We start from the raw sequence: 27,696 nt of genomic DNA, 5'->3' as shown, positions 1-27,696 counted from the left end.
CTATTCATAGCTATTCATCAATCTTGTGGATCACTTCCTCAAGTCTCACAAAGCAACCATGAATCCTATCGCTTGCATGTGACCTAGCAACTCCAAATATACCTTTGGTGTGCTTTCTTTTTAATTAAGTACGAGTCTTGATTGGCGTCCCCGAGAGATTGAGAGGAAGATTCATGGTGACTGAATATGATATGCCCACCTTTTCCTTTCACTTTTCCCCTCATCCTTTGATTTTTTAAAACCGTGTAATATAGAAAAACAATTGAATAAAAGTTTTCCAGCAATATCTACACCTAAGATAATTTAATCACACCAGTTCCAGTAGATTGTAACCCATAATAACCCCCCATCTACCAACCTTATCTGGCTGACATGAGCCGCTTACATGAAGCAGATCCAGTGAAAGATAACTTCAAACATGAAGTGTCAAATGGACATAAGGCCCTAAAGACATGGACAAGAAACAGGAGACGCTCAAGTCACTAGTGACCCACATCCTTGATTTGAACTTCACAGTCCAAACATGAATTTCCACAATCTAGCCACAAGGTCTACCGACATGGCTTCCAGCCAGTCTATAAATACTGAGAATGGCTCCCACCATACTCCAAAAAAATCAGAACCTAGAAGCTTGTAGGATATGAAATCTAGACATATTCAAGTCCTTGCAATCAGAGTTTCCCAAGCTCTGTATACTTTCCAAAGTTCATGCAATATATGCTTAACCCAATGTCCACCATTCCAAGGTTTCAGTTGTCTGATAGATGCCACAGAAGTAACCAGGCTTCTGCTCAGTTTACTATTACCCCTTCAAAAAGTTTGATTTAGCAAATTCTTTGACAGCAAGCTTCTGACTATTGCTACTGTGTTTTGACACCTGTGGTTGATATCCTACCCCAAAAGTAGATTCTTCTATTATTGAGTTCCCAACAATGCCTCTCCGTTCCACATACATAAACACATATTCTTAGCCTACAAACATCAGAGCATCTGAGATATGCATCCAATTCTAGCAATTCAGGCCTCGGCTGCATTAGAAAACAGTGTCCCAAATATCACAACTCCACTTTCTGGCAAAAGGACTGAATATGAGGATATGCTCAAGCATCACCACTTAGAGTTCTTCGCATCATATCCCAAGCATCTATCAAGTTACTAAAAGGTAACTTCCTCATAGTAGCTTCCACACACTTTCACACTTGGCCATGAGCTGTAAGCAAAATTTTTGCAGTTCGCCCCTAAAAAAAAGGACTTGTTGAGAAATGAACATGCACATTCAGCTCAGATGGTACTCTTAGAGCAACTCTGATAAACCACAGCAAGGTCCATCCCATGTGAGTGAAGTAAGCAGATCAATCCGGGAAAAACAACCAAATGGTGCTACATTATTGAATGCCTTTTACAGAAGATACCACACAACTGAACATTACACGATCGCCCAGATACTTCAGCTGAAAAAATATGCACATACAAAGAGAATCAATTTCCCAATTTTGTTTGTAAATGTATGATCAACTATGATCAAAAGAAGTTATCCTTATCATTGTTATCATTTATGACAAAATAAGACTTTGCAAAACATGCTTTTAGATCAAGCATGTTCACTAAAAGCCCTCTCTCCTACTTATGGGTTTTGGTAATGCAACCCTAATATGCAATTCCTAGTTACTCTTGAGAGCATATACATCTCACTTTGTCCAGAAGTACAAAAGTGAGCAGACACTCTCAGTTGCACAAGAAATGAGCAGTTACTCTTGAGAGTACACATCTCACTTTGTCCTGACAGACAAGCGGGCAGACACTTTCAATTGCACAAGAAATGAGTAGTAGTAACTGAATGAATCATTATACCTTGTGCAATCACCTCAAAAAGGAGATCCGCTTCCCCTAGTTTGACCAAGTAAAACATCCTTTGCTTCATTTATTTTGGAAGCCATATAATCACTACCACCAGCATCAGGATGATTGGCAACCATAACTTTTCTATGGGCTTCTTTTATCTTTTCTTGTGTTGCACTTTCCCTGACCAAAAATCAACTCATTAGAAAGACAGGTAAACATGGAGAGACAAAGAAAGTCCAAATGAAAGAAACCACTAAAAGAAGTTTTGCTTCAAAGGACCAAAATATTACTCTAGCACAAGGCAAAATGGAATAAGGTGGAGATCAGGCAGGCACAACATCACTCAAATCAATGCTCAAGAAGCTTGCCTGATGCCTAATATAAGAGCTGCTTCCCGGCGAGTCATTACAGGTTGGAAACCCCCTTCATAGAACTTGCGCATTCTTGGGACTCGAGGCCTTGCCTTATATGCTTGCCAAGCTTGCAGCCCATACTTACCTGCTAACGCTGCAGCTGCCACTGCGATTCCTGCAATTAACGGAGTTGCCTGCCAGAAAGCTTGTAATTAGTATGGCTACAAGAATATGGCACAGCAAGAAACAGATTTTCATCAGTGTCACTGCCATAGGTGTCGAATGATCTTACTGCTCTGATAACATGACCAATACAAAAGCTATGGAGGTTCAATAGTGTGAAACCTTCATAATGCTTTATGAAAAGCTGAATATCACAGGTCCATGTGATTTGCAAAGTGATACTTATTGTTTTACTAAACCTTGTAACAAGACTCTGTAACATTTGTGTACCTTGTGATCACTCTTGGCCATCACTTGGACTACTGTTTGTCTCATGAATAAACAAAATGGATCACAATGCAAAGGATCCTGATACATGCCACTCTTCCAAATATGAGAGATGACAATATATCCTAACATTCCAACTCTAGGAAGGTTAAATTTGCATGAGCTCCTAGATCAAAGAAAATCAATAGCATCGGATCCTTACTTTGCCCCATGCTCTGCATAACTCTGAAGCATCTGCATTTGGTTGCTCGCCAATCACGTCAAGCACTAATCCTACAAAGGGTTTAGGCTTCTTGCTTTTTTGCTCATCTTTGTCATTGGCATTCCCTTTATTCTTGCGCTTTGGACATTCAAGAGCCATGTGCGTTACCTTCGGAACAGTATCACTTATTGGCATCCCAAAGAGATTTTCTTTCCTCTTTCGGTCTCCAATTGCTGCTAGGTCTTTTGCCACTTTTTCTTGCAAATTTTTCAACTTAAGAAGCTTTCCACAGCTTCCTTGCTTTCTTATCACTATCAATCTTACTGCACTTGTAACCATAGGCTTGCCATGCAGCAATGCATCAACTATCATTGCATTTTCTATCAATTATATGTTCGTTATGCATCTTAGTTCAAAAAACAGGAATCTCTTTTTGGTAAACCACAAGAATACTTCTCAATCTGTTCACACAATGATACATTACAAGTACTCCTTAGCAGCAAAGATTCCCAAAAGTTGTTATTGGCCTATTTTGTACCCCCAAGAATGACTCAAACATCACTAACTGAGCACCTTCTTTTGTAATGCTTAGCCTTGCCTTTGTTTGTCAAATTATCGTACACAAGTGGCTATCAAAATGGTGCTTACTAGCATGCTAACATTTTGAGCAACATTTCCGATACCCATATTAAGATTTGCCACACCAACATCGGTTCCTTGCATACCTCATATTTTCTTCTACCCTTCATGACTATTTCCACTTCTTCCACACCTCCTCCAATGCCTAGCACCTTCTTCCACAACTGTCGCCCACTATCCAACGCCCTCCTTTCTGCTGTGTTTGGTCCCTTCAACCATCGCCAACAATCAGACTGCCTCCTACTAGTGTTTGATCCTCATCTGTCAGAGTGAAGCAATGCGGAAGTGAATGACCGTGGCAAGTGAACAGAGAGAGGGGGGAGAGAGAGAAAAAGACAGTGAAACGCAGAAAATCTGCAGTGAAGAATGCTGTATAAGGATGCAGAATTATACACGGGTGCAGAGAGAATATCTGCATATGTCTCCACCTTGAGGACCTCAATCTCCGTCAGCCCCGGGTGCTGTCACTATCACCAGCAGGCTGAAATCTGTCAAATACAAGTGTGGAAGTATGTTGGAAACTCAGCCTTAAAAAGGCTGAAAAGAATCCCTGAAAAAATCCCTGAAATAGCCAGGTCGGCTGCATTTAATAGCCAGTCCGACTACAGCCATGTGGCAAAGCTGCCACGTGGCACTGCTGACGTGGCAAGAGATGACTCTCAACACCCCCTCAGATCTTGGACAAGGCAGCAAATGTAGGGATTTAGAATGTCAATGACATAAAGCCTAGGGAATTGCCTTCGTAAACAAATTTGCCAAATTGTCTTCAGTCTTACAGTACTCCATATCAGTGGTCACATCCAATAGCTTCTCCCTGATGAAGTGATACTGGATCTCTATGTGCTTCATCTAGACATGAAATACGGGATTCCGTGCCAAGGCAATGCAACTCTCAATGTCGCACCACAAGATAGTAGGACAAGATAGTAGGCCAAGCTCCTCCAACAACCGCCAAAGACATACAGTCTCATATGTGGTAGAAGACGCAGCCCAATACTCTGCCTCAATCGAAGATAGGGCTACTGTGGGCTGCTACTTGCTACTTGAAGAGATAGCACCAACACCCAAGGTAAAACAATAACCTGTAGTAGACCGCCTTTGATCCACATCACCAACCCAATCTGAATCACTCCAACCTACAAGAACAAGATCAAAAGCACCTACACCTACTAGATAGAAAATCTCAAGGTCAGAGGTCCCCCTCAGAAACCGAAGTATCCGCCAAGCAGCCTGCCAATGCACCTGTTGAGGTGCACTCATGAACCCAGCCAAGAGACCAACAGCAAAACATAGATCAAACCATGTGTTGAGAAGCCCAATAAATGATCCAATCAGCTGATGATAGCGAGTAGCATCCGCCAAAGGAGAAACTGTGTGTGAAGTGGCCTTCCAATTCAGATCCATAGGAGTAGAAATGGACCAACAATCCTCCATCTCAAAAGTCACCAAGAGCTCGTGTACATATCTCTGATGAGAGGTGAAAATCCCCCTCTAAGACTGACATATCTCATGGCCCAAAAAGAAATGGAGAAGTCCTAAATCCATCATCTTGAACTTCTAGTGTAGGGCTGCCTTCGTTTCTTCGATCTTCTGGATATGAGCACCTACAATAACCAAATCATCAACATACAAAACAAACAACACACGACCTCCCTCTGAAGTGTGCACATTAAACTGCGGATCAGTCCTAGAGCGCCGATATCCCAACTTGGCCTGGAGAAACGAATCAATCTTCTCATTCCAAGCACGTGGAGCCTGCTTCAGGCCATACAAGGCCTTCTTTAACCTATAAACCTTCCCATCTGAGGAACCAAAGCCTCAAGGCTGCTCTACATATATCTCCTCCTTCAAATCACCATTCAAGAAGGCCGACTTCACATCCAACTGAAAAACACACCATCTTCTATGACCAGCCAAGGCAAGAACAGTACGAATAGTCGCCATCCGAGCTACAGGGATAAAAGTATCATGGAAGTCAACACCTAGGCGTTGTGCAAAATCTTTAGTAACAAGGCGAGCCTTGTGCTTGTCCAATGAGCCATCACTATAATACTTGGTCTTGAAGACCCATTTGACACCAATCACCTTCTTATGAGAGGAACGAGACACAAGGAACCAAGTGCCATTCCACTCAATAGCCTCCAACTCAGCTTCCATCGCCCTCCGCCAATGATCAAATTGTAAACCCTCCTTCACCAATATAGGCTCTCTATCCTACATAACACGAGACATCAAACAGTAGTTAGAGCAAACAAGCTCCGTAGAATGTGCGTGGTGCCTCCATGACCTCCGCAGTCCATCCTACAGTTCCCACTCCTCACGGATCCCCTCAATCCTTGAATCACGAAGTGTGTCCAGGCCCAACGAGGAGAACGCCCGGATCTCTCATTGATGCTTCCCATCTACTGAAGACTCGGGTACAACCACCAGCGGGATCTCCATTGGGATGGCCGGTGGAAGAGAAGACTCGGAATCTGAAGAAGAATCTCCATTAAGAGGCTCTAGCTCCAAAGGAACTGTCTCGAGAGCCCAACTCTCCCCTGGATCTCCAAGTACGAGGTGTTCCTCACCCCCCTCTTTGGTTAAAACTTCCACGAATTGCACATCTCGACTTATGTAGACATCCCACTTTACGAGATCATACAAGCAATAACCTTGGGACTAGGAGCTGTAGCCAACAAAGACCTGTCGTCGGGAGCCTGCCTCAAATTTGTCACGCTACGTCTTCGAGATGTGCACATAGGTATCACACCTAAAGATCCTGAAATAAGAGACATTAGGCTGAGTCTCAAAGTAAGCCTCAAAAGGTGTCATCCTGTCAACGACTGAAGTAGGGGATCAATTTAGGATGTGGACTACCATACCACTACCTCAGTCCACACAAACTGAGGTGTCTCTCACAATGCTCCATCATGGTGAGTGCCATCTTGATCACACTTCAGTTCTTCCGCTCCAAAATGCCATTCTCTTGAGAAGTGTTGATATTAGCAAACTCCTGGTGAATGCCTTTAGCTGCACAAAAATGAGTAAACTCATTAGAAACAAATTCACCACCTTTGTCTGATCGCAAGGTCTTCAATCTCTGACCCGATCAGTTCTTCTCGAAGAGAAGCCAATCCTTGAAGTGGGAGAAAGCCTCTAACTTCAGCATCAAGAAGTAAGCCCATGTCATCCTGTTATAGTCATCTACGATCAACATGAAGTACAAGCTCCCCTTCAAGGACACATTTCTCATCGGGCCACAAAGATTTGTAGATACAAGCTCCATAGGTGAAGTAGACCACCTCGAAGCTTTGTTGGGAATCGCATCCCTATGTTGCTTCCTACGAATGCAAGAGACACATGGCTACTGGCTCACCACTATGTCCAGCAAACCTCGAACAAGCGATCCTCGCGACACCTTCCAAAGATACTCATAGTTTAGGTGGCCAAACCGAGCATGCCATAGCTCGGATTGTGTTTGAGAGGTAAGAAGAAGAGAGGTAAGAGCGGAAGAATACTTCAATTTGTAGATGCCATTCTCCTCATACCCTGAAGAGAGAACCTTCCTCAATCCACGATCAAGAACTCAAATAGCATCACTGTCAAACTCCACCAAGAGACCAACAAAACAAATCTTATATACCGAAAGTAAATGATACCCTAAACATGACACATGCAACACCTCGAAAGTGTGGGTACCACCACGTCCATTTGGAATCGACTGCATCTCACCCCGTGCAGCAATAGACACATAAGAGCTGTCTCCTATGAGAATTTGCCCACGCAAGGGTCGCAAATGGGCAACACTAACTATCGAAGGAGTCATGTGCCGTGAGGCACCACTATCCACAATTCACTCTCAAGCCTAGGAAGCTGCCGAAGCTTGTTGATGTGTTCCCGAAGCGAAGAAGACTTATTCACGGATAGGGTCCGCATTTGCACCTCCAAAGAAACCCTCTTCATAAGGGTCATCTGATTGTACATCTGGTCAAGCTCTAGCCATATCTCCTGAGCCACCGTCAAGTGCTCTATATGGGCTATCACGGCTGTTGTACAAGAGACAGAAAAGGAAAAGAACAGATCCTAGCATTCAGCTTGTCCCAATGAGACAAGGAGTTGGTCAACTCCACACGAGCACTTGAAGAGAGTTTGGACTCATCTCTCACCGAGAGCCAATTGATCTCCTCCATCACAAGCTCCACCAAATCATAAGACTCCAATATGGCCAACATCATTACACGCCATATGCAGTAATTGTCACCATTGAGCTTTTAATCTGATGGAAGAGCCGGTAAGACAGGCACCTTCTGGTCCATGATTGCCTAGAACTCCACGTCAGTCTCTATAGACATCTTCACCTACAATGCCTACACAATCGCAAAAGAAACCCCCTCTGACTGTGAAAACGCAGCCTGCCAAGGCTCTTGTTTCTACGTCCGGAACCTTCTTCAACCGCCGGAGACGATGAAAATGTAAAATCTACACTTGAAGGTCAAAAACATAGCCTTCTTCCTTCTCTAACAATAGAAAAGCAACAACTTCAGCAAATCTTCTCTTTTCTCGCATGCCTACCCTCGCCTTAGCCTTGTTCCGATGCGCAGCCCACCTACTCGCACTTGAATGCTATACCATGTCAGAGTGAAGCAATGCGGAAGCAAATGACCGTGACAAAGAGTGAACACATAGAGAAGAGAGAGAGAGAAAGAGATAGTGAAACGCAAAAAATCTACACTGAAGAATGTTGTATAAGAATGCAAAATTATACACGGGTGCAAAGAGAATATTTGCATATGTCTCCGCCTTGAGGACCTCGATCTCCGTCAGCCTCAAGTGTTGTCTCTGTCACCAACAAGTTGAAATCTGTCAAATACAAGTGTGGAAATCTACTGGAAACTCAGCCTTAAAAGGCTGAAAAGAATGCCCGAAATAGCCTGGCAGCCGATTGCTGTCGGACAGTCCAACTGCAGCCATGTGGCAAAACTGCCACGTGGCATTGCTGATGTGGCAGGAGATGACTCTCAAAATCATCAGCTAGGCGACAATTGGCAATGCCCTTCCTCAACATCAAGCGACCTTCTAGAGCTTGTGTATGGCCCTCCTGTCTGAAGGCGATAGCTGGTTATGTTATTGCTCCTCCACGCAGCCCTTCTATTGCTGTGTTTGCAAATTTTTGCTGACGCCCATATCATCAAGCATCATCCCTATTGTCGCCTCTATCTTTTGACTGCTTGGTGAACAGCGTTTTGTGTTTGCCTCGTCTTTCACACTCTGACTAGTGGTCATAGCACTTGGGATCCGTCTCCGGTGGACGTCACTCTCCGACACGCCATTGCTCTACCCTTGGACATTCTTTACACTCTTACATTCATTTACAGCATTCATTTGTACATGTTGTGTTTCCCCAATGCAAACCCTAGCATATCTTCACATGGTATCACATCCGACGCTCTTCTAAGGAGTGTCCTACAATGATTGCGGAGGCTAGTCTTTATGCAAGACTCACATGCAACTCGATTTTGACTCATAATATCTCAAGCACCTTCTTATGGGATCCTATGACGCCTAATATCTTCTCCTCGTTTGGGTCATCTTATAGCTGAAGAGTTTGAGAAATACTTGCGTATCATATACAATCACGTTTACACCCATCCAATGAGTGCTACAACTATATCTAAACTGATTGGTGAGACTAGCCATCTCTTTGATCTTAGAGGGACCACGATATCTGGCGCGTCTGGCGATCCATCTCCTTCATCGCACACAGGCCTTATGTCAAGTTCATATAACCCATTTGAGTTATATGAGCCAAAATATTCTCTTGTTTCTTCTTTTGTTATGCAAGATCCACATGATTCAATATGTTAACTTTAATAGAGGAGACTCTCAAAACAGATACCCTTCGTCAAATATATCTCTACCATCTATTTCATTTGAGCAAGTAAACCACACTTTTCAACTCCTCCCATCCCACCATTGTCTTCTCCACATTCTGATCTACTCATATCTTCATTCCAAAACAGTAAAACCTCATATTACACTTCACTTCTGCATAAAGCACACTAAAGGTTGGATCTTTCATCTCAACTCCTAGCACTTTCAAATTCACCATCCGACCATCTAGCTATCCTCCATTCACTACACCTCTTCGTGCATCCTTACGGGGAATGCCACCCTTTAACATTCTACCTTCACATACCCCCATTTCCCACATCCTTCCACTCTAGGATGGCTATGATGGGCATCCCCCTCACTACCCCCGAACACTCACAACCTTCCCCCACACGACCTTTCAAACACAAGGATATCCATCCTCTACTTACAGATTGTCATCACACAGCCCTTTGGTCACTCCTACGCAAGGATTTCCATCCTTTACTCCCAATTTCCCTATCCCTCCACCCTAGGCTCCTCATGCAATTACCATGGTGATCCCTAGTCCATCCATGCCCACATTTGGAACCATTGTGCACACTTCTTGTATGCATGGTGGGCAGAGTGCTTACTTCCCCAGTGTACTCCACTCCCCCACCCTATCCACCCTACCCCCATTATACATCTTCTCTATCTCCTAGCACTACCACTCCTATTGCAACGGTCAAGAATGCCTCCATGGATAAGACTCATTTAACAAGTCCAATTTCACCACTTGGTCGAACTTCATGCAACAAGTGCTTGAATCTCAGGGCATTTTCTTCTCCAATCGGGATTTTATGTGCATTTCCTAGGGCACTTTCTACATTCTTCAACTTGCCTCACGTGTCGAACATTATCCACCCTTTCCGAGATTTTTATGAGCATTTTTGGCATTTTTACGAGCATTAAATGCTGGTCGGACATATTTTTTTGCCCCAAATTTCAAATCCGCCAATTTTTGGGATTTTTGGCTATTTATAGCCATTTCCCACTTGGCAATCACTTAGATTATCATCTTCACTCCTTCCTTGGCAAGTGTACACTCCGACTCCATCAAATTCCTCCATCTTCGGTGTTGCTATCATCGTCAGCCTGATCTGACGTTGTGGGCTGCATGCAGGGACTAATCAGTCCTACTACTATATTCAGCATTTGTTCCTCGTCCAGTGCAGGTTTCTTTTCTTCTTCTCTTGCAAATTGTCTCTCTCTTCCTTTGTATTCGAGTTCCTTCTTCCATTTCGCACTCTCATATGGTATCAAAGCATGCTATCTGAGAGTGACACAGAGTTCATGAGGCCATCCACATTTGTGTTTGCTGAAAACGCAAGCTCCTAGTAGCAGGTGACTACCTTCTGCAATCAAATGCAACCTTTCAAGAGCAAACAACAGCATTCACATCAATGTTTTGATGCTTCTGCATCCTTCGTGAGAAGTCAACAGTATTTTCTCCCTCAAGCAGACCTTTTACATTGAGCTCTCTATATCCTGTAGCCGATTTCTCCTGTCTCGGGGCTGTCCATAGCCAAATGCAACTTTTTGTGGGTGTTTTGCACATATATATGAAGATGCCTTATCACTAGTTCTTTGCGAACTCAAAGGATGAGGTCTCTATTCCTTCCTCTAAGAGACGAAGAGATTTTCGTGCTAGTTCACGCGACAACCGGAGGTCACCTAACCCATTTGTACGAGATCCTCTCCTCCCTGTTCTCTCCATGTTTCATAGAAGGCTCATTTTGCTGGCCTTTATATGCCTTCCATGGCACCCTCTATACAAGTGCCCATACTCCCTTCTTTGCCCAAAGAAGACCAACTTCATGGTTACAACTACTCACTTTGGTCATGTAAGGTGGAGTGTATCATTGATACCTTCGATCTTTGGGAGTTTGTTACCCCCCCAATTCCCCGTCTAGTGGAGGATCCCACCGTTGGATCATCGATGGATCATGCGGCCTTATGGAATATGTTCAACTCGAGAGCTCGATCTTTCCTCTTTCTAACCTCGTGCATGTGCATAGGTTGAGAAAAGCAACCGAAGTGTGGACAAGCTTACTTCTTTGTACCATCACAAGACATTTGCCCATCAGATTACTCTCAAGAAGAAATTATGGATGCTAGTTGTTGATGATTCTTCTTCCATAAAGGATCATATCAACAAGTTGGAGGACATGAGGGATGAGCTTGTATCCCTTGGCAAGATGATCTCTTCAGAGAATATGGTCATGATTCTTTTGACTCAACTCCCATCTCCCCGGTTTGATGTCTTCTATACCAGCCTTCTTACATCAAGGACCCGTGAGAAGATTCTATGGGAGAAGCTTGTCCCACTTGTTTTGGAGCATGACGAGTGCACCAAAGAGGTAGCTAGTGGATCCACCTCCACTAAAGCTTTTGTTGCGTGTTCGAGGGGGAACGCAAAAGAAAGGGAAGTCACAGCCTAAAAGACAAGAGAGTTCTTCAGGTTTTGACTCCAACTTGAAGAAGCCTTAATGCCCATACTATGGGAAGGAGACACGTAGGCAATTATGGAAAAGTGTACCTTGGAAATAACCATGCTTGCAGCATTGATGGGATTGGCATTGTACACTTGTCTTTAGATAATGGGCAAGAGCTTGTGTAGAAAGATGTCAAATATATGTCTAGCACCAAAAAGAGTTTACTATCTATTGGTCAGCTTGACTTGCAAGGTTACACTACACTGTTTGGCAGTGGTTTGTGGAAATTGAAAAAGGATTCCATGCTAATTGCAAAAGGAACCAAGAATGATACTTTATATTGTTTGCACTGTAAAGCTTTAAATGGCAAGTTCCTTGTAGTGCTGAAATTGGTTGTCATTTGGAGTTGTGGCGTCAGAGATTAGGCCATATAAGCCAGAAACTATTTGACGTCCTTACCTCTTTGAAGAGGGTTGATAGAAAAGGCTCTAAACTTGATTTTTGTAATGACTGTTAATTTGGAAAGCAGATGAAATTTTCCTTTTACTCTTGTGCCTCTCATAAGTCCAATGTCCTGGACTTGATGCATTATGATGTATGTAGTATGCCCGTGAAACCGTTGGGTGGTGCTGCATATTTAATTTATTCTATTGATGATTGTTCCAGGAAGATTTGGGTTTATCTGTTGAAAAAGAAAAGTGAAGTGTTTGCTGTTTTTAAAACTTTTCATACATTTGTGACCACTCAAACAGGTACAAAGCTGAAATTCTTAAGAACTGATAATGGGGATAAGTTCACATCTATTGAATTCAAGTCCTTTTGTGACTTGCATGGAATTAAGAGGGAGCTTACAACTCCTTACAACCCTTCTTCAAATGGGGTGGCTGAAAGATATAATAGGACTTTATGTGAAAGAGTGTGGTGCATGCTGTCCACTGCTAATCTCCCTCATGAATTTTGGGAAGAGGCACTCAAAACCACAGTTCACATTTGCAACCGCTCTCCAAACAAGTCCTTAAATAATGGCATCCCTGACGAAATTTGATCTGGCAAATTAGCCTCATATTACCATTTACGCATATTTAGCTATGATGCTTTTGTGCATGTTAGAGATGAGCTGAGCAACAAACTTGACCCAAAATCCACCAAAGGCATCTTCATGGGATATGGTGATGAGGGTGAATTTGGCTATAGAGTCCGGTTACCTCAGTCCAAGAAAATTATTCGCAGCCGTAATGTTATGAGGCAAAATTATTGAAAGGCACTTTAGCCTCTAATGAAGATATGAAAAAGATCAAATTTCAAAATTTGCAGCCACCTATTACTTCAAATGATGAGCCTCATGGTGCTGTACCACAGGGTGAAACTGATGATCAGCCAGTTATTTTTGAGCCAGATGATGATGGACAGCAAATAGAAGCACAAGGAGATCATGGACAGCAAGATAGACTTACTGGTGATGAAAATGCATGTGCTGGTAATGAAAATAAAGGTGTTGTACAGCATGAATAGCATGTTGAAATTGGCTTACAACAGCCAATAAATGCCAAAAATGACATACCTCCAGATGTAGACCCAATTCTTGAAAATGTAGATCATTGGGTACGCAAGTCTACACGTTTAAGAAGGCAACCACATAGGTATGACCCCTCCTTGCATTATGTGATGCTTACAGATGAGGATGAGCCTCTTACATATAAAGAGGCCAAGTCATGCAAATTCAGCAGTAAGTGGGAGCTAGCTACGTAGGAAGAGATTAAATCTCTGTATGATGCTAATGATACTTGGGATCTTGGGTCGTTGCCCAAAGGAAGAAAGCCTCTTCCAAACAAATGGGTTTACAAAGTAAAGACAGTTTATGGGAAACCCAAGTACAAGGCAAGACTGGTTGCCAAAAGGTATGCACAGAAGAAAGGGATTGACTTCCAAGAGGTTTTCTCAACTGTTGTGAAGATGACCACTCTATGTGTGCTTGTTGCTCTCACTACTGTATTGGACTTAGAGCTGTATTAAATGGATGTGAATACAGCTTTTTTGCATGGTGACATTAATGAGGAAATCTACATGAAACAGCCCGAGGGCTTTGTAGTTCCTGGAAAAGAGCAGATGGTGTGTAAACTAAAATGCAGCTTGTATCGGCTGGCGCAAGCACCACACAAGTGGTACAAAAAGTTTAACACTTTTATGCTCTCTCATGGGTTTACAGGCAGCCATGCAGGTTATTGTTTGTACATGAAAAAGGATACAGATGTCTGCCCCATCATACTTGTTTTGTATGTGGATGATATGTTGCTATCTAGAAAGAGAAAGACTAGCTTGGATGCTCTCAAAGATCAGCTGAAATCAGCTTTCTCCATGAAAGATTTGGGGAATACATAGCATATTCTGGGCATGAGGATTCGTATGGATAGAATGCAGAAATTGCTATTTGTCTCAAGAAAAGTACATTGAAAAGGTACTTGACAGATTTACTATGGCTGAAGCTAAGCCTTTTGGGGTGCCCTTACCTCCATACCTTAAACTTAGTAAAGCCAACAATCCAAAAGATGACGTGGAAGCCAATGCTATGAAGAGAGTACTATTGAAGCTGAATACATATCAGCTATTGAAGCTTCTAAGGAAACTATATGGTTAAGCAGACTTGCAGAGGATCTTGACATGCCTATGGATACTGCAGTATTGGGATGCAAGCCAAAGTGTTATATATCTGGCTAAGAATGCCATGTATCATTCACGCACAAAGCATATAGATGTGCGATATCACTTTATTAGATAGATTCTGGAAGATGGTCTAATCACATTGACCAAGATCAAGACACAGGACAATCCTAAAGATGTTCTCACTAAAAGTCTAAGCAAACCTCAGCATGAGCATTGCATACGACTAGTGGGAGTTGGTTAGAGGTTCTCTTCGAACCTTTAAGTGGGAGGTTGTTGGGATAAAGGCCCTTTTCCACCTCCGTGTATAATACGCGTACATTATTTAGTTGTACATGTGAATGCACCCTTATATGCCCTAAGTATAAATACATTTTATTCTTTGTGTACCAACACATTGTTGGTACACCCAAAATCAAATCATACTTTCACTCTCTCTCTCTGTCACTCTCACTCCTCAAATTGCTGCTCACTCCTGCAATTGCGCTCCAACACTCTCTTCCTCTGGTTCGAGTTCCTTCTTCCACTGCGCGCTCTCACACATCTGCCCCAATGGCTACTAGACATGTGGCATGCAAACAACCTCAGCTGCCTATATCTTTCACTACTCCTGAAGGATTAGCTGCTTAGTCTACTAAAGGGTCACCTATTGCACTTTACGTATCCATTTCTAGGGTATCCAATTTTTCAAGCATCTCACTACTCACCTTGTTAGCCAGTCATTTCCTGGACAGTGCGGACGTCAGTGCCACGTCAGCACCTGTAGTCGGACAGGTTACTGCAGTCGGACAGTTTTTTACTGCAGTCGGCTGCATTTAATGCAGCCGGCCTGCTGCAGTTATTTCCTATTTTTCAGCTATTTATAGTCAGTTTTGTGGCACACTCCAACATCCATTATTTCAGATTGCAGCCGGCCTGATGCAGTTATTTCCTATTTTTCGGCTATTTATAGTCGGTTTTGTGGCACACTCCAACATCCATTATTTCAGATTCTAATCTTGAGATCTGTTGGTTGAGACAGACTGTGCTCAGGCTGATGGAGATTGAGGTCATCAAGTCGGAGACATACGCAGATATTTCCTCTACCCCCTTGTGTATTTCTGCACTCTTATACAGCATACTACACCACAGATTTTCTGCTATTACACTCTCCTTTTCTCTCTCTCTCTTCTCTCTGTGTTCACTCTCTCTCAGTCTTTGCCCTACGCTTCCGCATCATTGCACTCTGACATGGTATCAGAGCGGTGAAGATGGACTGACTGAGGGCTAAACCTATCTGAAGAGGAGATTTCAGCACGACACAAGGCTGCGTTTCCAGGATTCGAGGGCGAGCGGAAGGGCTGCGCATCTGATCAAGGCTGAAGCGAGCATGGGCGTGTGGGAAAGGAGTCTAATCGGTGAATTTATTGCAGGTTATTGCTGTTAGAAGGGGAGGAAGGCTGCATTTAAGGCCTTCCATTGCAGATTTAACCTTTTCATCGCCTCCGGCAGGTGAAGAAGGTTTGGGCAGCGGAGGAATCAGCCCTAGAAGGCTGCGTTTTCACAGTCAGAGGGGGACTAATTTTGTGTTTGTGCAGGTATTGGAGGTTAACATATCTACAAAGACTGATTTGGAGTTCCAGGTGATCGTGGACAGGAAGGTGCCTGTCCTACCGGCTCTTCCATCGGATCAAAAGCTTGATGGTGACATTACCGCATCTGGTGGGTAATGATGTTGGCCATTTTGGAGTCCTATGATTTGGCGGAACTGGTGATGGAGGAGATTAACAGGCCCTCAGTGAGGAATGAGTCCATACTCTCTTCCAATGCTCGTGCGGAGTTGACCAAGGCCTAGTCTCATTGGGACACAAACTGAATGCCAGGATTCGATCTTTTCTGTTTTTGTCTTGCACCACAGCCGTGATCGCTCACATCGAGCACTTGACGGTGGCTCGTGAGATATGGCTCGACCAGATGTACAACTGGATGACCCTGATAAAGAGGGTTTCTTTGGAGGTGCAGATGCGGACTTTGTTCGTGAATAAGTCTTCTTCACTTCGAGAACACATCAACAAGCTTCGGCAACTTCAAATGTAGGTTCAAAATGCGGGGAAGCATATTTCCTCCGAAGACATGGCGATCACTTTACTATCCCAATTGCCGCCACGATTCGGTACTTTTCATTCTGCTCTTATTGGAGGCATTGGTTGGTCAAGCCTCTCAAAAGAAGGGAAATGACCAAAAGAAGAAGAAGGAGGACAACAAATCCAAGAAGGACAAGGAGAAGGAATCGACTTGCCATATTTGTGGAAAGACCGGTCACTGGAAGAAGGATTGCCCCAACAAAGACAAGAAGGATAGCAAGAAGAAGGACACGAAGGATTCTGGAGCGGCGGTTGCACCCTCATCAGCTGTTTTTCTACACTTAGTAGTCATTGAGGACTCTACACCGAAGACTTCTGATGCTGCGATGACAGCTCCCCATGCTCGAGAGTGGATCGTGGACAGTGGTACCTCCCGGCACATGACTCCTCCTTCCATTGGTGTTGCCCATTTGAGACCTTCGTATGGACAGATTCTCATTGGAGATAGCTCTTCTATGTCTATTGCTGCACGGGGTGAAATGCAGCTTATTTCAGATAGACGTGGTGGTACCCACACCTTTGAGGTGTTGCATGTGCCAGGTTTGGGATATCATTTACTTTCGGTCCATAAGATTTGTGCTCTTGGCCTCTTGGTGGAGTTTGACAGTGATACTGTTCGAGTCCTTGATCGCGGATCAAGGAAGGTTCTCTCTGCAGGGTATGAGGAGAATGACGTCTACAAATTGAAGTCTTCTTTAGCTCTTACTTCTCTTCTTCTTACTTCTCAAACACAGTCCAAGTTATGGCATGCTCGGTTTGGCCACCTGGACTACGAGTACCTTCGGAAGGCGTCACGAGGGTCGTTTGTCCGAGGCTTGCCGGACATAGTGGTGAGCTATCAGCCATGTGTCTCCTACATTCATGGAAAACTGCATCAGGATGCGATTCCCAACAAAGCTTCTAGGCGGTCTACTTCACCCATGGAGCTTGTATCTATGGATCTTTGTGGGCCGATGAGGACCGAGTCCCTGAAGGGGAGCTTGTACTTCATGTTGATCGCAAATGACTACAGCAGGATGACTTGGGCCTATTTCTTGACTTTGAAGTCGGAGGCTTTCTCTCACTTCAAGGATTGGCTTCTCTTTGAGAATAACCGTTCTGGCCGGCAACTAAAGACCTTGCGTTCAGACAAGAGAGGTGAATTTATGTCTAATGAGTTTGCTCGTTTTTGTGCAGATAGGGGCATTCACTAGGAGTTTGCTAACACCAACACTCCCCAAGAGAATGGCATTTTGGAGCGGAAGAACCGAAGTGTGATCGAGACGGCACGCACCATGATGGAGCACCTACAGACACCTCAGTTTCTGTGGGTCGAGGCAGTGGCTACCGCAGTTCACATCCTCAATCGATCTCCCACTTTGGCCATTGATAGGATGACACCTTTTGAAGCTTACTTCGGGACTAAGCCTGATATCTCTTATTTCAAGACGCTTATGTGCACATTCCGAAGATGCAGCGTGATAAGTTCGAGGCGGCTTTCCAACGACAGGTTTTTGTTGGCTATAGCTCCCAATCCCAAGGTTATCGTTTATTTGATCCCGTTAAGCAGGATGTCTACACGAGCCGAGATGTGCGGTTCGTGGAAGTTCCGGCCACAGAGGGGGGTGAGGAGCACCCCATCCTTGGAGATTCAAGGGAGAGTTGGGCTCACGAGATAGTTCCTTTGGAGCCAGAGCCTCTTGATGGAGATTCTTTTTCTGATTCAGAGTCCTCTTCCACCGGCAACCCCCGAGGAGCTTCCGTTGGTGGATGTTCCTGAGTCTTCAGCAGATGGAGAGCGACGGGGAGAGGTTCGTCCTCCTCCTTGTTGGGCCCATGACACACTCCGAGATTCAGGGATCGAGGGGGTCCCTGAGGAGTGGGAACCGCAAGATGGACCGCGGAGGTCACAGAGGAACCAGGCACATTATTCTGAGCTTGTTTGCTCCAACTATTATTTACTGACCCGTGTTATGCAGGATCGAGAGCCCACTTCAGTGAAGGAGGCTTTGCAGTCTGACCATTGGCAGAAGGCCATGAAAGCAGAGTTGGAGGCTATTGAGAGGAATGGCACTTGGTCTCTTGTGCCTCGTTCCTCTCACAAGAAGGTGATTGGTGTCAAATGGGTCTTCAAGACCAAGTACCTTAGCGATGGTTCTTTGGACAAGCACAAGGCTCGCCTTGTTGCTAAAGGTTTTGCTCAGCGCCCATGCATTGATTTCCATGATACTTTTGCCCCCACTGCTCGTATGGCGACTATTCGAGTTGTTCTTGCCTTGGTTGGCCATAGGAGATGGCCTGTTTATCAGTTGGATGTGAAGTTGACCTTTCTTAATGGTGATTTGCAAGAGGAGATCTATGTTGAGCAGCCTCTTGGCTTTGAATCCTCAGATGGGAAAGTTTACAAGTTGAAGAAGGCCTTGTATGGTCTCAAGTAGGCTCCACGTGCATAGAATGAGAAGATTGACTCGTTTCTTCAGTTGAAGTTGGGATATCGGCGCTCTACGGCCGATCCGCAGCTTTAATGATGCACAAAAGGTCCGAGAAACCAAGACAACTTAACATTAGGCATTCGAGATGACGGATTTGGGGCTTCTTCATTTCTTCTTGGGTCAAGAGATTTATCAATCTCAAAGGAGGATTTTCATCTCTTAGCAGAGGTACATTCAGGAGCTCTTGGTGACTTTTGAGATTGAGACTTGTCGGCCCATTACTACTACTATGGATCGGAATTGGAAGGCCACTTCACACTCAGATTCTCCCGTGATAGATGCTTCACGCTACCGTCAGTTGATTGGATCCTTGATTTGGCTTCTCTACACTTTGTTTTCTTGCCCCTTCTTAAAAAAACCACAAGGCTTAAAAACATATGTTTTCTCATGCAAATCACCATAACACTATAATAGGTGCATTGGCAAGCTGCCCTAAGGATTCTTCGATATTTGAGGGGGACTTCTGACTTAGGGATTTCTTATCCCGCAGGTACAAATGTTTCAGATTTGGTTCTTGTAGGTTGGAGTGACTCGGATTGGGCTGGCGATGTGGACCACCGACAGTCTACTACAGCCTATTGTTTTATCTTGGGTACATGTGTTATCTCTTGGAGTAGCAAGAAGTAGCCCACGGTCGCCCTTTCTTCTACTGAGGTGGAATATCCGGCTGCGTCTTCCACCACATGTGAGATTGTGTGGCTTCGGAGATTGTTGGAGGAGCTTGGCTGCCCCCAGACTCGTCCTACTCTTCTGTGGTGCGACAATGAGAGTTGCATTGCCTTGGTACGGAATCCTGTATTCCATGCCCGGACGAAGCACATTGCGATCCAATATCACTTCATTCGGGAGAAGCTTTTGGATGGGACCATTGATGTGGAGTTTTGCAAGACAGAGAATAATCTTGCAGATTTGTTTACAAAGGCACTTCCCCAAGCTCTTCTTTGGCAGCATTCCAGATCCCTTAGTCTTTTGACCTGTCTACGATCTGAGAGGGGGTGTTAGCCAATCATTTCCTGGACAGTGCGGACGTCAGTGCCACGTCAGCAAGTGCCATGTCAGCACCTACAATCAAATAGGTTACTACAGTCGGACAGTTTTTTACTACAGTCAGCTGCATTTAATGCAGCCGACCTACTACAGTTATTTCCTATTTTTCGGCTATTTATAGTCGGTTTTGTGGCATACTCCAACATCCATTATTTCAGATTCTGATCTTGAGATCTGTTGGCTGAGACAGACTGTGCTCAGGCTGATGGAGATCAAGGTCATCAAGTCAGAGACATGCAAATATTTCCTCTGCCCCCTTGTGTATTTCCGCACTCTTATACAACATACTACACCGCAGATTTTCTGCTATTACACTATCTCCTTTTCTCTCTCTCTCTTCTCTCTGTGTTCACCCTCTCTCAGTCTTTGTCCTACGCTTCCACATCGCTACACTCTAACACGCCTTTGTGCTTGTAGATTTTGATCTCTTTTGTAGGGTTTTGTATTTCAGTATAGAGCTAACATGCAAGTTTGCACCAATCCTTCCTAAGCTAGAGACAAGAGCTGTGTACCATTCCTTTCATGGTTCCATCTACTTGGAGTTTTGCTCCTCTACCAACATGGACGCTTCTTCTCCCACGGCAAATTGCACAACATCTCTCGATGCTATCAAGGCAGTAACTTCTATCCTTGCTCTTCTAGTAGGGGTGCTTCATCATCTTCGTCCACATGGTTCCCAACACCATCCAAAGGCCAACATCATCCACCTCCTCTTCCTTTCTCGACATCGACACCCAAGTTCAGAGAGGATCCCTACCTTCTTAGTATTCTATAGGTTTCACCACTTATCTTCGACATTGGCCTTCCCCCCTATGTATCACATGATTTCATCATCTTTATACTTGGGCACTTGGACAAGTAGATTGAAACTAGCCTTTCTCTTCAGATAGGATGGTAAAACTTGATCAAACACTTGATTACAGCAATTAATAACTGTAACAATCTTGGACAACAGACATCCAATTGGCCCCAAAACTGGTGCCCCTTTCAGTATTTCTTTAACTTAAATTGCTAATGGACAGTATACAAGTTGAGATTCCACAATCTCCTTTGTTGATCCAAAAGTCCCTTGCTAGCAAGCAATTTGGACCAATTGCCCCTTGATTTTTACCTGAGACTTGCACAAATGGAACCATCAAGTCGCCAAATGTTGCCCCTATTTACAATGGATGGGCTGGTATCTAAAATCCATGTTAATTACGCAAATTTCAAGTGTTGATTTCAATGTACAATGCCTTTTTCTGTTGGCATGAGTCTCAAGGTGGATGTCAAATCCTAATTTTTGCAAAAATTTAGGGTTTACAGCAAAAATCCTCATGTTATTCATCATATCTAACTCTGATCTGAGAATGGCTAAAAAGTATTGAGATCTTTTGAGAAATTACTGGAGAATGTGAGAGAAAACCTCTTCGCAAGAAAATCCTAAAATCTACATGTTGCTTGCTCCAGCCTGCACTTAATACAGTGACCTACTGCCAAGCACCTCCAAAATGTTGTCACCTGATTAGCAATGCTGTTGTCAGCCCCTGAAAGGTGTCTCCTTGCTGTCCCCTCCATGCTGAGGCCCCCAATTGGCTGTCTTTTATGGCAAATTGTTGTTCCTAATCAAGAAATGGACCAACAACTCCCTCTCGCTCTTTCCTGGACTATAAACTAACTGAATAGCTGAGACCCAGCCTCTAAAAACGTTTTCTCAATTTGCGTGGGCATTTTTGCCAAGTAGCAACCTTCTAAACCCATTTTTCAGCATTATCCAACCATTTAATTAACTTTCAAAATTAAATAATCCTAAAAATAAATTTCAGTCTTTCTCACCTTGCCCAAAATTAAATGTGCCCATCCATAATTAAATTGGCTATGCCATTTGCAACCTAGAGCGGTCCCCAACCTTTGTTGACCCTAGACTAGCATTTATTAATTAATTAATGCTAGTTCCTAGTGTTATCACTAACACTTATTGGCCAAACAACTATCCTAGGGTCAAAACTAACACCACCTGACCTCCAAAGCCCAGCTAGCATAACGTATCACGACTTTTTCCTTTGACACCCACCATGTCCTTGGAATCCTTGGCCTATTATCGTGAAATAATTGTCATGTGCATCACATGTGATCTGAATAACCTTGCACATTTGATTAACAATTTAATCAAATGTTATCCGCACAATTAAAGCATCTTAAAATTTCACATCTCTGTGGATAGACCTCCCCCTTGAAATCCCTACAAGATTGCACTATATTATATCAAAGAAAAAGCATACTGCACTCAAATTTCCACAAGATATCACAGTCACAACATTGGCCGTTGTTGTCGAACCATGCCATAACATGATATAAATCTAAAATACAATCCAGAACTGTTGCTAGAAACCCATTGGATGTATGCATAACTCATATTTCTCAATTGTTATAACTCCACAACCATAGTAAAGCATTTTCTCAATATAAACCATGGTTGTAATTGTCAACAGCATTTACTAATATACTGATGTCCATAGAACCGTCTATAAACCATTGAAGACTATGCATAATCTGATCATAAACTGATCATTTGCTAATCTAAGAATTGATCACAAACTATTGCAAATGTGACCTTAAACTGATCACAAACTGATCAACAATCAATGCAAAAACTAATGCAAGATTGATCCCAAAAGTGACCGTAAACGGTTCTTAAACTGACCAAAAACTGAGCAACTCATGTCCAACTGATCATAAACCAATCCCAAACTAATACAAAAGTATAGTCTCAAAGCCGCAGCAACAAACCATACTTATTTGCATAGATCTCATAGTGCCTAGTACACTAAGTAGTGACCCCATGGCAGACATATTGTCAACACAGTACCTTGGATACATGCTAATACATCCAAAATCCACTACATACAAGAGCTAACCACAACTAGAGGAGTGAAAGTGCTACTTGCCGCAGAGCATCAGGTAATATCCCGAACCCTTGCTTTGCTGAACCTAACTAAGCCCTGAAGTCGGCTCTAACTGAAAGACATCTAGGTAAAGCTACAACAACTGAGGATGGTATGCCAAGTCATCCTCTTCCATCCATTTTGCATCCATTGGTGAATAATTTTGAAGCTATACCAAATCTCTCCTAGAAACATTACCTCTAACCTTTCTTTCCTTATGCGCCAAGTTCTGTTCAAACACCAAAATCTCATCTAGCTCCTCAACCTCAGGCTGAATTTCAGCAGCCATACCCTCCGGCATATCCCCACGAAAGGGCCTCAATAAACTAACATAAGAGACATTGTGTATTCGCCAATGTGGAGGTAATTTCAACTGATATGCCACAGTTCTCAGTGCAAACCCTAGTAGTTTTCTTCACAAATAGTAGCAAATCTCGTTGTTGCATTGGCAAAGGATTCTTAGTTTACCCGATTTTTGAATCTTTAAAAGAAGAACAACAAGGGCAAGTAGAAGAAGTTATCCTCTATATTTTCGAGGTAGCAAGGTGCATCGAAAGAAATTCCAAAGCCTTCATTTGAAGCTCCCAAAGATGTTATGAAAGCAAAACAACTAGTACTTAAGGGGCAAGGAATGTAAATGCAAGGCCATCATGGAAGTGCCAATCTAAAGGATTTTGAATAGTTGGGTATACATGCTATGATAGGGCTGCTAGGATACTTTGGTGGTAACACGATTTTTCATGCTATGGTTGGACAGGGATCGCATATGAAAATGTATGACACAAACCCCTAAGAGTGTACGACCACGACAAAAACACTAAGAGATAGACACAGACACAGAGGGCAAAACTCAAACCCTAAACACAAAACTCAAAACTCAAACACAAAAACTCAAACACAAACAGAAGAAGGGAGAGAGAGAACACAACTCTGAAGTGAATGAATGCTGTAAGTGAATGTAAGAGTATACAATGTACTCAAGGGCAGAGCAATGTCGGAGTGTGACACCCACCGGAGACAGATCCCAAGTCTGTGACCACCAGTCGAAGTGTAGGAGTGTTGAAGAGTGAATGGTAGCAGGCTGGTCTCCAAAACGCAGCAATCTGGAGGCTGGAAACTAGTAAACGCAGCAATGTACCACCGATCGAAAGTTGGAAACTGTGCACAAGTGCTGTAAACAACTGGGCAACAGCTGGAGAAGGTGTGTCGGAGAGTGTCAGGGCCTTCAATGCTGAAAACACAAGCTGGCTGACCCTGCAGATGATGGAGGCTGAACAGCAGTATGAGACAGCCTGAAGCAGTCGCCAACAATTGAGAGCTATCGCCTACAGCAATGGACAGGCTGAAGATAATGTGGTTGTAGTCGATGATGGCTAGACAGCAGATGGAGGCGGGCTGCGGGTTGGAAACTGGGCACCAACAGCATCAGAGGGTGTGTGGGCTGGTGTAACCTGCAAACAAGGATGATGGCTGAATGGTGGCCAGTCTATCTATTTATAGATGTGGATTGGAACCTCCCAAATTAGGGTTTCCATTGAACTCTCTCGAACCGCTCCCCATTTTAGGATTTCCACTAAACTCTCTCGAACCACTTCCTGTTTTAAGGGTTTTACTCTAAAAGAGCTTTTTTTTTTTTGCTGTTTAAGACACTAATCAGCAAGTAATGCATATTTTAGCTCAACACTATCCTCATTCGATTCTCAAATTGGTCATTAAATTCCTCTTCACTTTGCTAGCTCTCAACGTCATTATACCTTGAAGATCCTACATCTTGCCCAACAGCAACATTTTCAGCTTACTATCCATGGTCTGAGCCTTGTCCAAGATCAGGCATTGCATTTCTTTCATTCCCATGTGAATGTTCCTACTAAGAGACATCATCACTGCTTGATTCCATCTCATGGTATAAAGACATATTATGTGATTTCTCAGTTAAGAGCAAAAATCAACACTAGAACAAAGCTTTGGCTTGCAATCAGGTGCCTTAAATCCACCAAATCAAGGGATTGAGTGGTATCCCAGCAATGAAACCATGAAACCAATCCTCCTCGAATAGGGTGGTAAAACTTGATCGAGCACTTAATTACACCAATTAATAACTAATCATGAATTGAAGTGCATATATTACCTTAATAATCTTGGACAATGAATACCTAGTTGGTTCCAAAATTGGCACCCCTTTCAGTATTTATTCAACTTTAATTGCTAATGGATAGTATACAAGTTGAGATTCCACGATCCCCTTTGCTAATCCAAAAGCCCCTTATTGTGCATATAATCAGCAAGAAATTTGGACCAATTGCCCCTTGATTTTCACCCAAGACTTCCACAAATAAACCACCAACTAGCTAAATGCTGCCCCAATTACAATGGATGGGCTTGTATTTGAAATCCGTGTCAATTCCACGAATTTCAGATACTAATATCAATATACAATGCCTTCTCCTGTTGGAGAGGTCCCAAGGTGGCTGTCAAACCCTACTTTTTGCAACAATTTAGGGTTCGTAGCAAAAATCCTCCTCCTATGCACTAAACCTAACTGAGAATGGCTAAGAAGTGCTGAGATCTTTTGAGAAATATTGGAGGGTGAGAGAAAGCCAAGATGAGAGAGAGATTATACCACCATCTTACTTCACACGATATTTCATCACCTTTCCCTCATCATTAACATCTTTGAGTATCAAAGCCCGCTTTTCTTTTTTTGAGTTGTGCAAACTTTGTGCTCGTGCATGCAAGGTGCATCCGCACCACTGTAGAGGTTTGGAAGAGATTGGCATATCTTTACTAGGTCCAAATGTTTGGGCATCACATATCCCTCGAGTTGAAGCTTTGATACCTATCTATTCACAAATTCCCCTACAACGAAGTACCGCGTCAACAAGGTAGAGGATACTCGAGATGAGCCAATATCCCTTGGCAAGATTGTGTCTTCATACGACCTAGTTATTACACTCTTCTCACATCTTTCGTCACCAAAGTATGATATGTTCTACACCTATCTTCTCACATCTCGCACAAGGAATGCTATCACTTGGAAGGAGCTAGTCTCAATGGTACTTGAGCAAGATACCCTCACAAGGAGACAAATTTTAGCATAGCTAATATACATAGCCATGCCTTTGCACCATCATCTTTGAGTAAAGGACAAGCTACGCAAAAGAAAGGGGAGAAGAATAAGTCTAAGAAACCATGGTCATCTTCAAACTCTAATACAAATTCAGGAGTGGATGCGATTCAATATAACAAGGATGGAGAAATGGAGCATATATAGTCCTTAGGACAAGACCCCAAACAATGAGCAATCCAGTCGCCCATAAAGGCTCCAATCGTAAGTCTAATAAATAACCTAACACCCATGAAATGTACACCACTAACAAAACATGCTATAATCGGGTTGATAGTGCTTGGTGACATAAACATATGTGCAAGCTAAGTAGCCAATTGTTGAAGGTGCACCACACATATGTTTGTGCTAACTAAGAGTAGGGAACAGAGTGATTGAGTGGATTCCCATCATAGTGACCATTGACACACTCAGCACATGCACTAGAACCATACCAATTGGAGTGGTAGTAGAGTAGTGTGACCACGATAACACTAGGACAGCATGCCTCTTAGGGATGACTAAAAGTAAATGCAATGATGCAATCACATACAGACCAACTATCACACAAACAAGTTGTACCCATCAAAAAAAGAGAGTATCAATATACAAACTCACTTCTCTCATTGATTGTTAAATGAACATTTAACTAAGCCCCTCTAATAGCCTCTAAAGTCCTCAATGAGTAACAATGAAAGTAAGACGGCATTGTCCATATAAGGATTTTACTGGATACTACAAATAAAACAAATGGACGAAGTTCTTCACCAGTCGTACAAGCAAAAATAGGATCATCCACAATCATAAGCTACAAGCGTCCTAATAGCTAAGCACTGTGGTATGTAACAATTCCACTCATAACTATGACTGCATTTGGTTGGAAAACTCCTCGTGTCTTCCTACATTCCTACAAACAATTCGGCACCATACGCATCGTTGGCTGTAGTACCATATCACAATGAACATGTCGTGGCAAGATTACAGAAGCATACAATGAAAGTACTGTAAAAGCTGTGCCGGGAGGGAAACCAACATGGCGAATTCCCAGCTGCACGTGAAAGCAGCCGTGATTTAGACATGTGGGACAATATAATATGGGACGAGTTGCAGACAGCCATACTGCTGCTGAAAGAAGCACGCCATATTCTTTTCAAATATTATGTGCACATACGATTGATGATCAGCTTGCTGATAAAAGAAGTACCATTCCTCGCAATCAGAACAAATAAAATCGATTCAAAGTACAACCTGCACCTACACAACAGATAAGAGGGCAGAATACTACCGAGGCTTACCATGAGCAATGGAACGCTCCCCGTCAGGCACCCAACTGAGAATTCTCCAGAATGAGAAGCACCTGCAGTTGATTTTAGCACCTTTGGTTAATTAAATCAGCTAGCTCTCCCCCCACGGACTCGTGCGAGTGCGGGTCGTTAGGCCTGACTATGTGCCACGGGGTAGAGGGAGTTGGGATCAACGGCTGAGGGGGGCCCTGGACCGCAGTAGGATCTGGACGGGTGCTTTTGGCACGAAAGTAAAACCCACCACAAAAGTAAA

The 27,696-nt window shown here is 43.3% G+C and overlaps 1 protein-coding gene across 2 annotated transcripts; it reads right to left on the bottom strand.

Moving 5' to 3' along the window:
• Window positions 1–246: 246 nt before the first annotated feature.
• LOC148018024 (mitochondrial import inner membrane translocase subunit TIM14-1-like) lies at window positions 247–27,696 on the bottom strand. 2 transcript variants are annotated; one of them, XM_087662191.1, is made up of 4 exons: window positions 27,425–27,696; window positions 2,211–2,389; window positions 1,852–2,022; window positions 247–1,451 (listed from the first exon to the last, which is right to left on the bottom strand). In XM_087662191.1, exons 2-3 carry the CDS (start codon window positions 2,282–2,284, stop codon window positions 1,866–1,868), a joined length of 231 nt encoding a protein of 76 aa, XP_087518317.1. In that variant the 5' UTR covers window positions 2,285–2,389; window positions 27,425–27,696; the 3' UTR covers window positions 247–1,451; window positions 1,852–1,865. The 2 variants fall into 2 exon arrangements, with proteins under 2 accessions (XP_087518317.1, XP_087518316.1); XM_087662190.1 differs by having other exon boundaries at window positions 27,435–27,693.

Source organism: Lygodium microphyllum, chromosome 21, assembly GCF_053477565.2.
Source record: "Lygodium microphyllum isolate KBCC chromosome 21, Lygodium_microphyllum_v1.1.10, whole genome shotgun sequence".
In the NCBI taxonomy this organism is placed as follows: domain Eukaryota; kingdom Viridiplantae; phylum Streptophyta; class Polypodiopsida; order Schizaeales; family Lygodiaceae; genus Lygodium; species Lygodium microphyllum.
The sequence above is the reverse complement of the archived record's forward strand: the minus strand, read 5'-3'. Positions and strand labels throughout refer to the sequence as shown.

What these genes read in the sequence shown, in the direction of transcription:
- LOC148018024 (XM_087662190.1), bottom strand. An exon ending in GCTCTTATATTAGGCATCAG is followed by an intron (nt 2,023 to 2,210) that starts GCAAGCTTCTTG and finishes ATTTTTGGTCAG; the next exon opens with GGAAAGTGCAACACAAGAAA.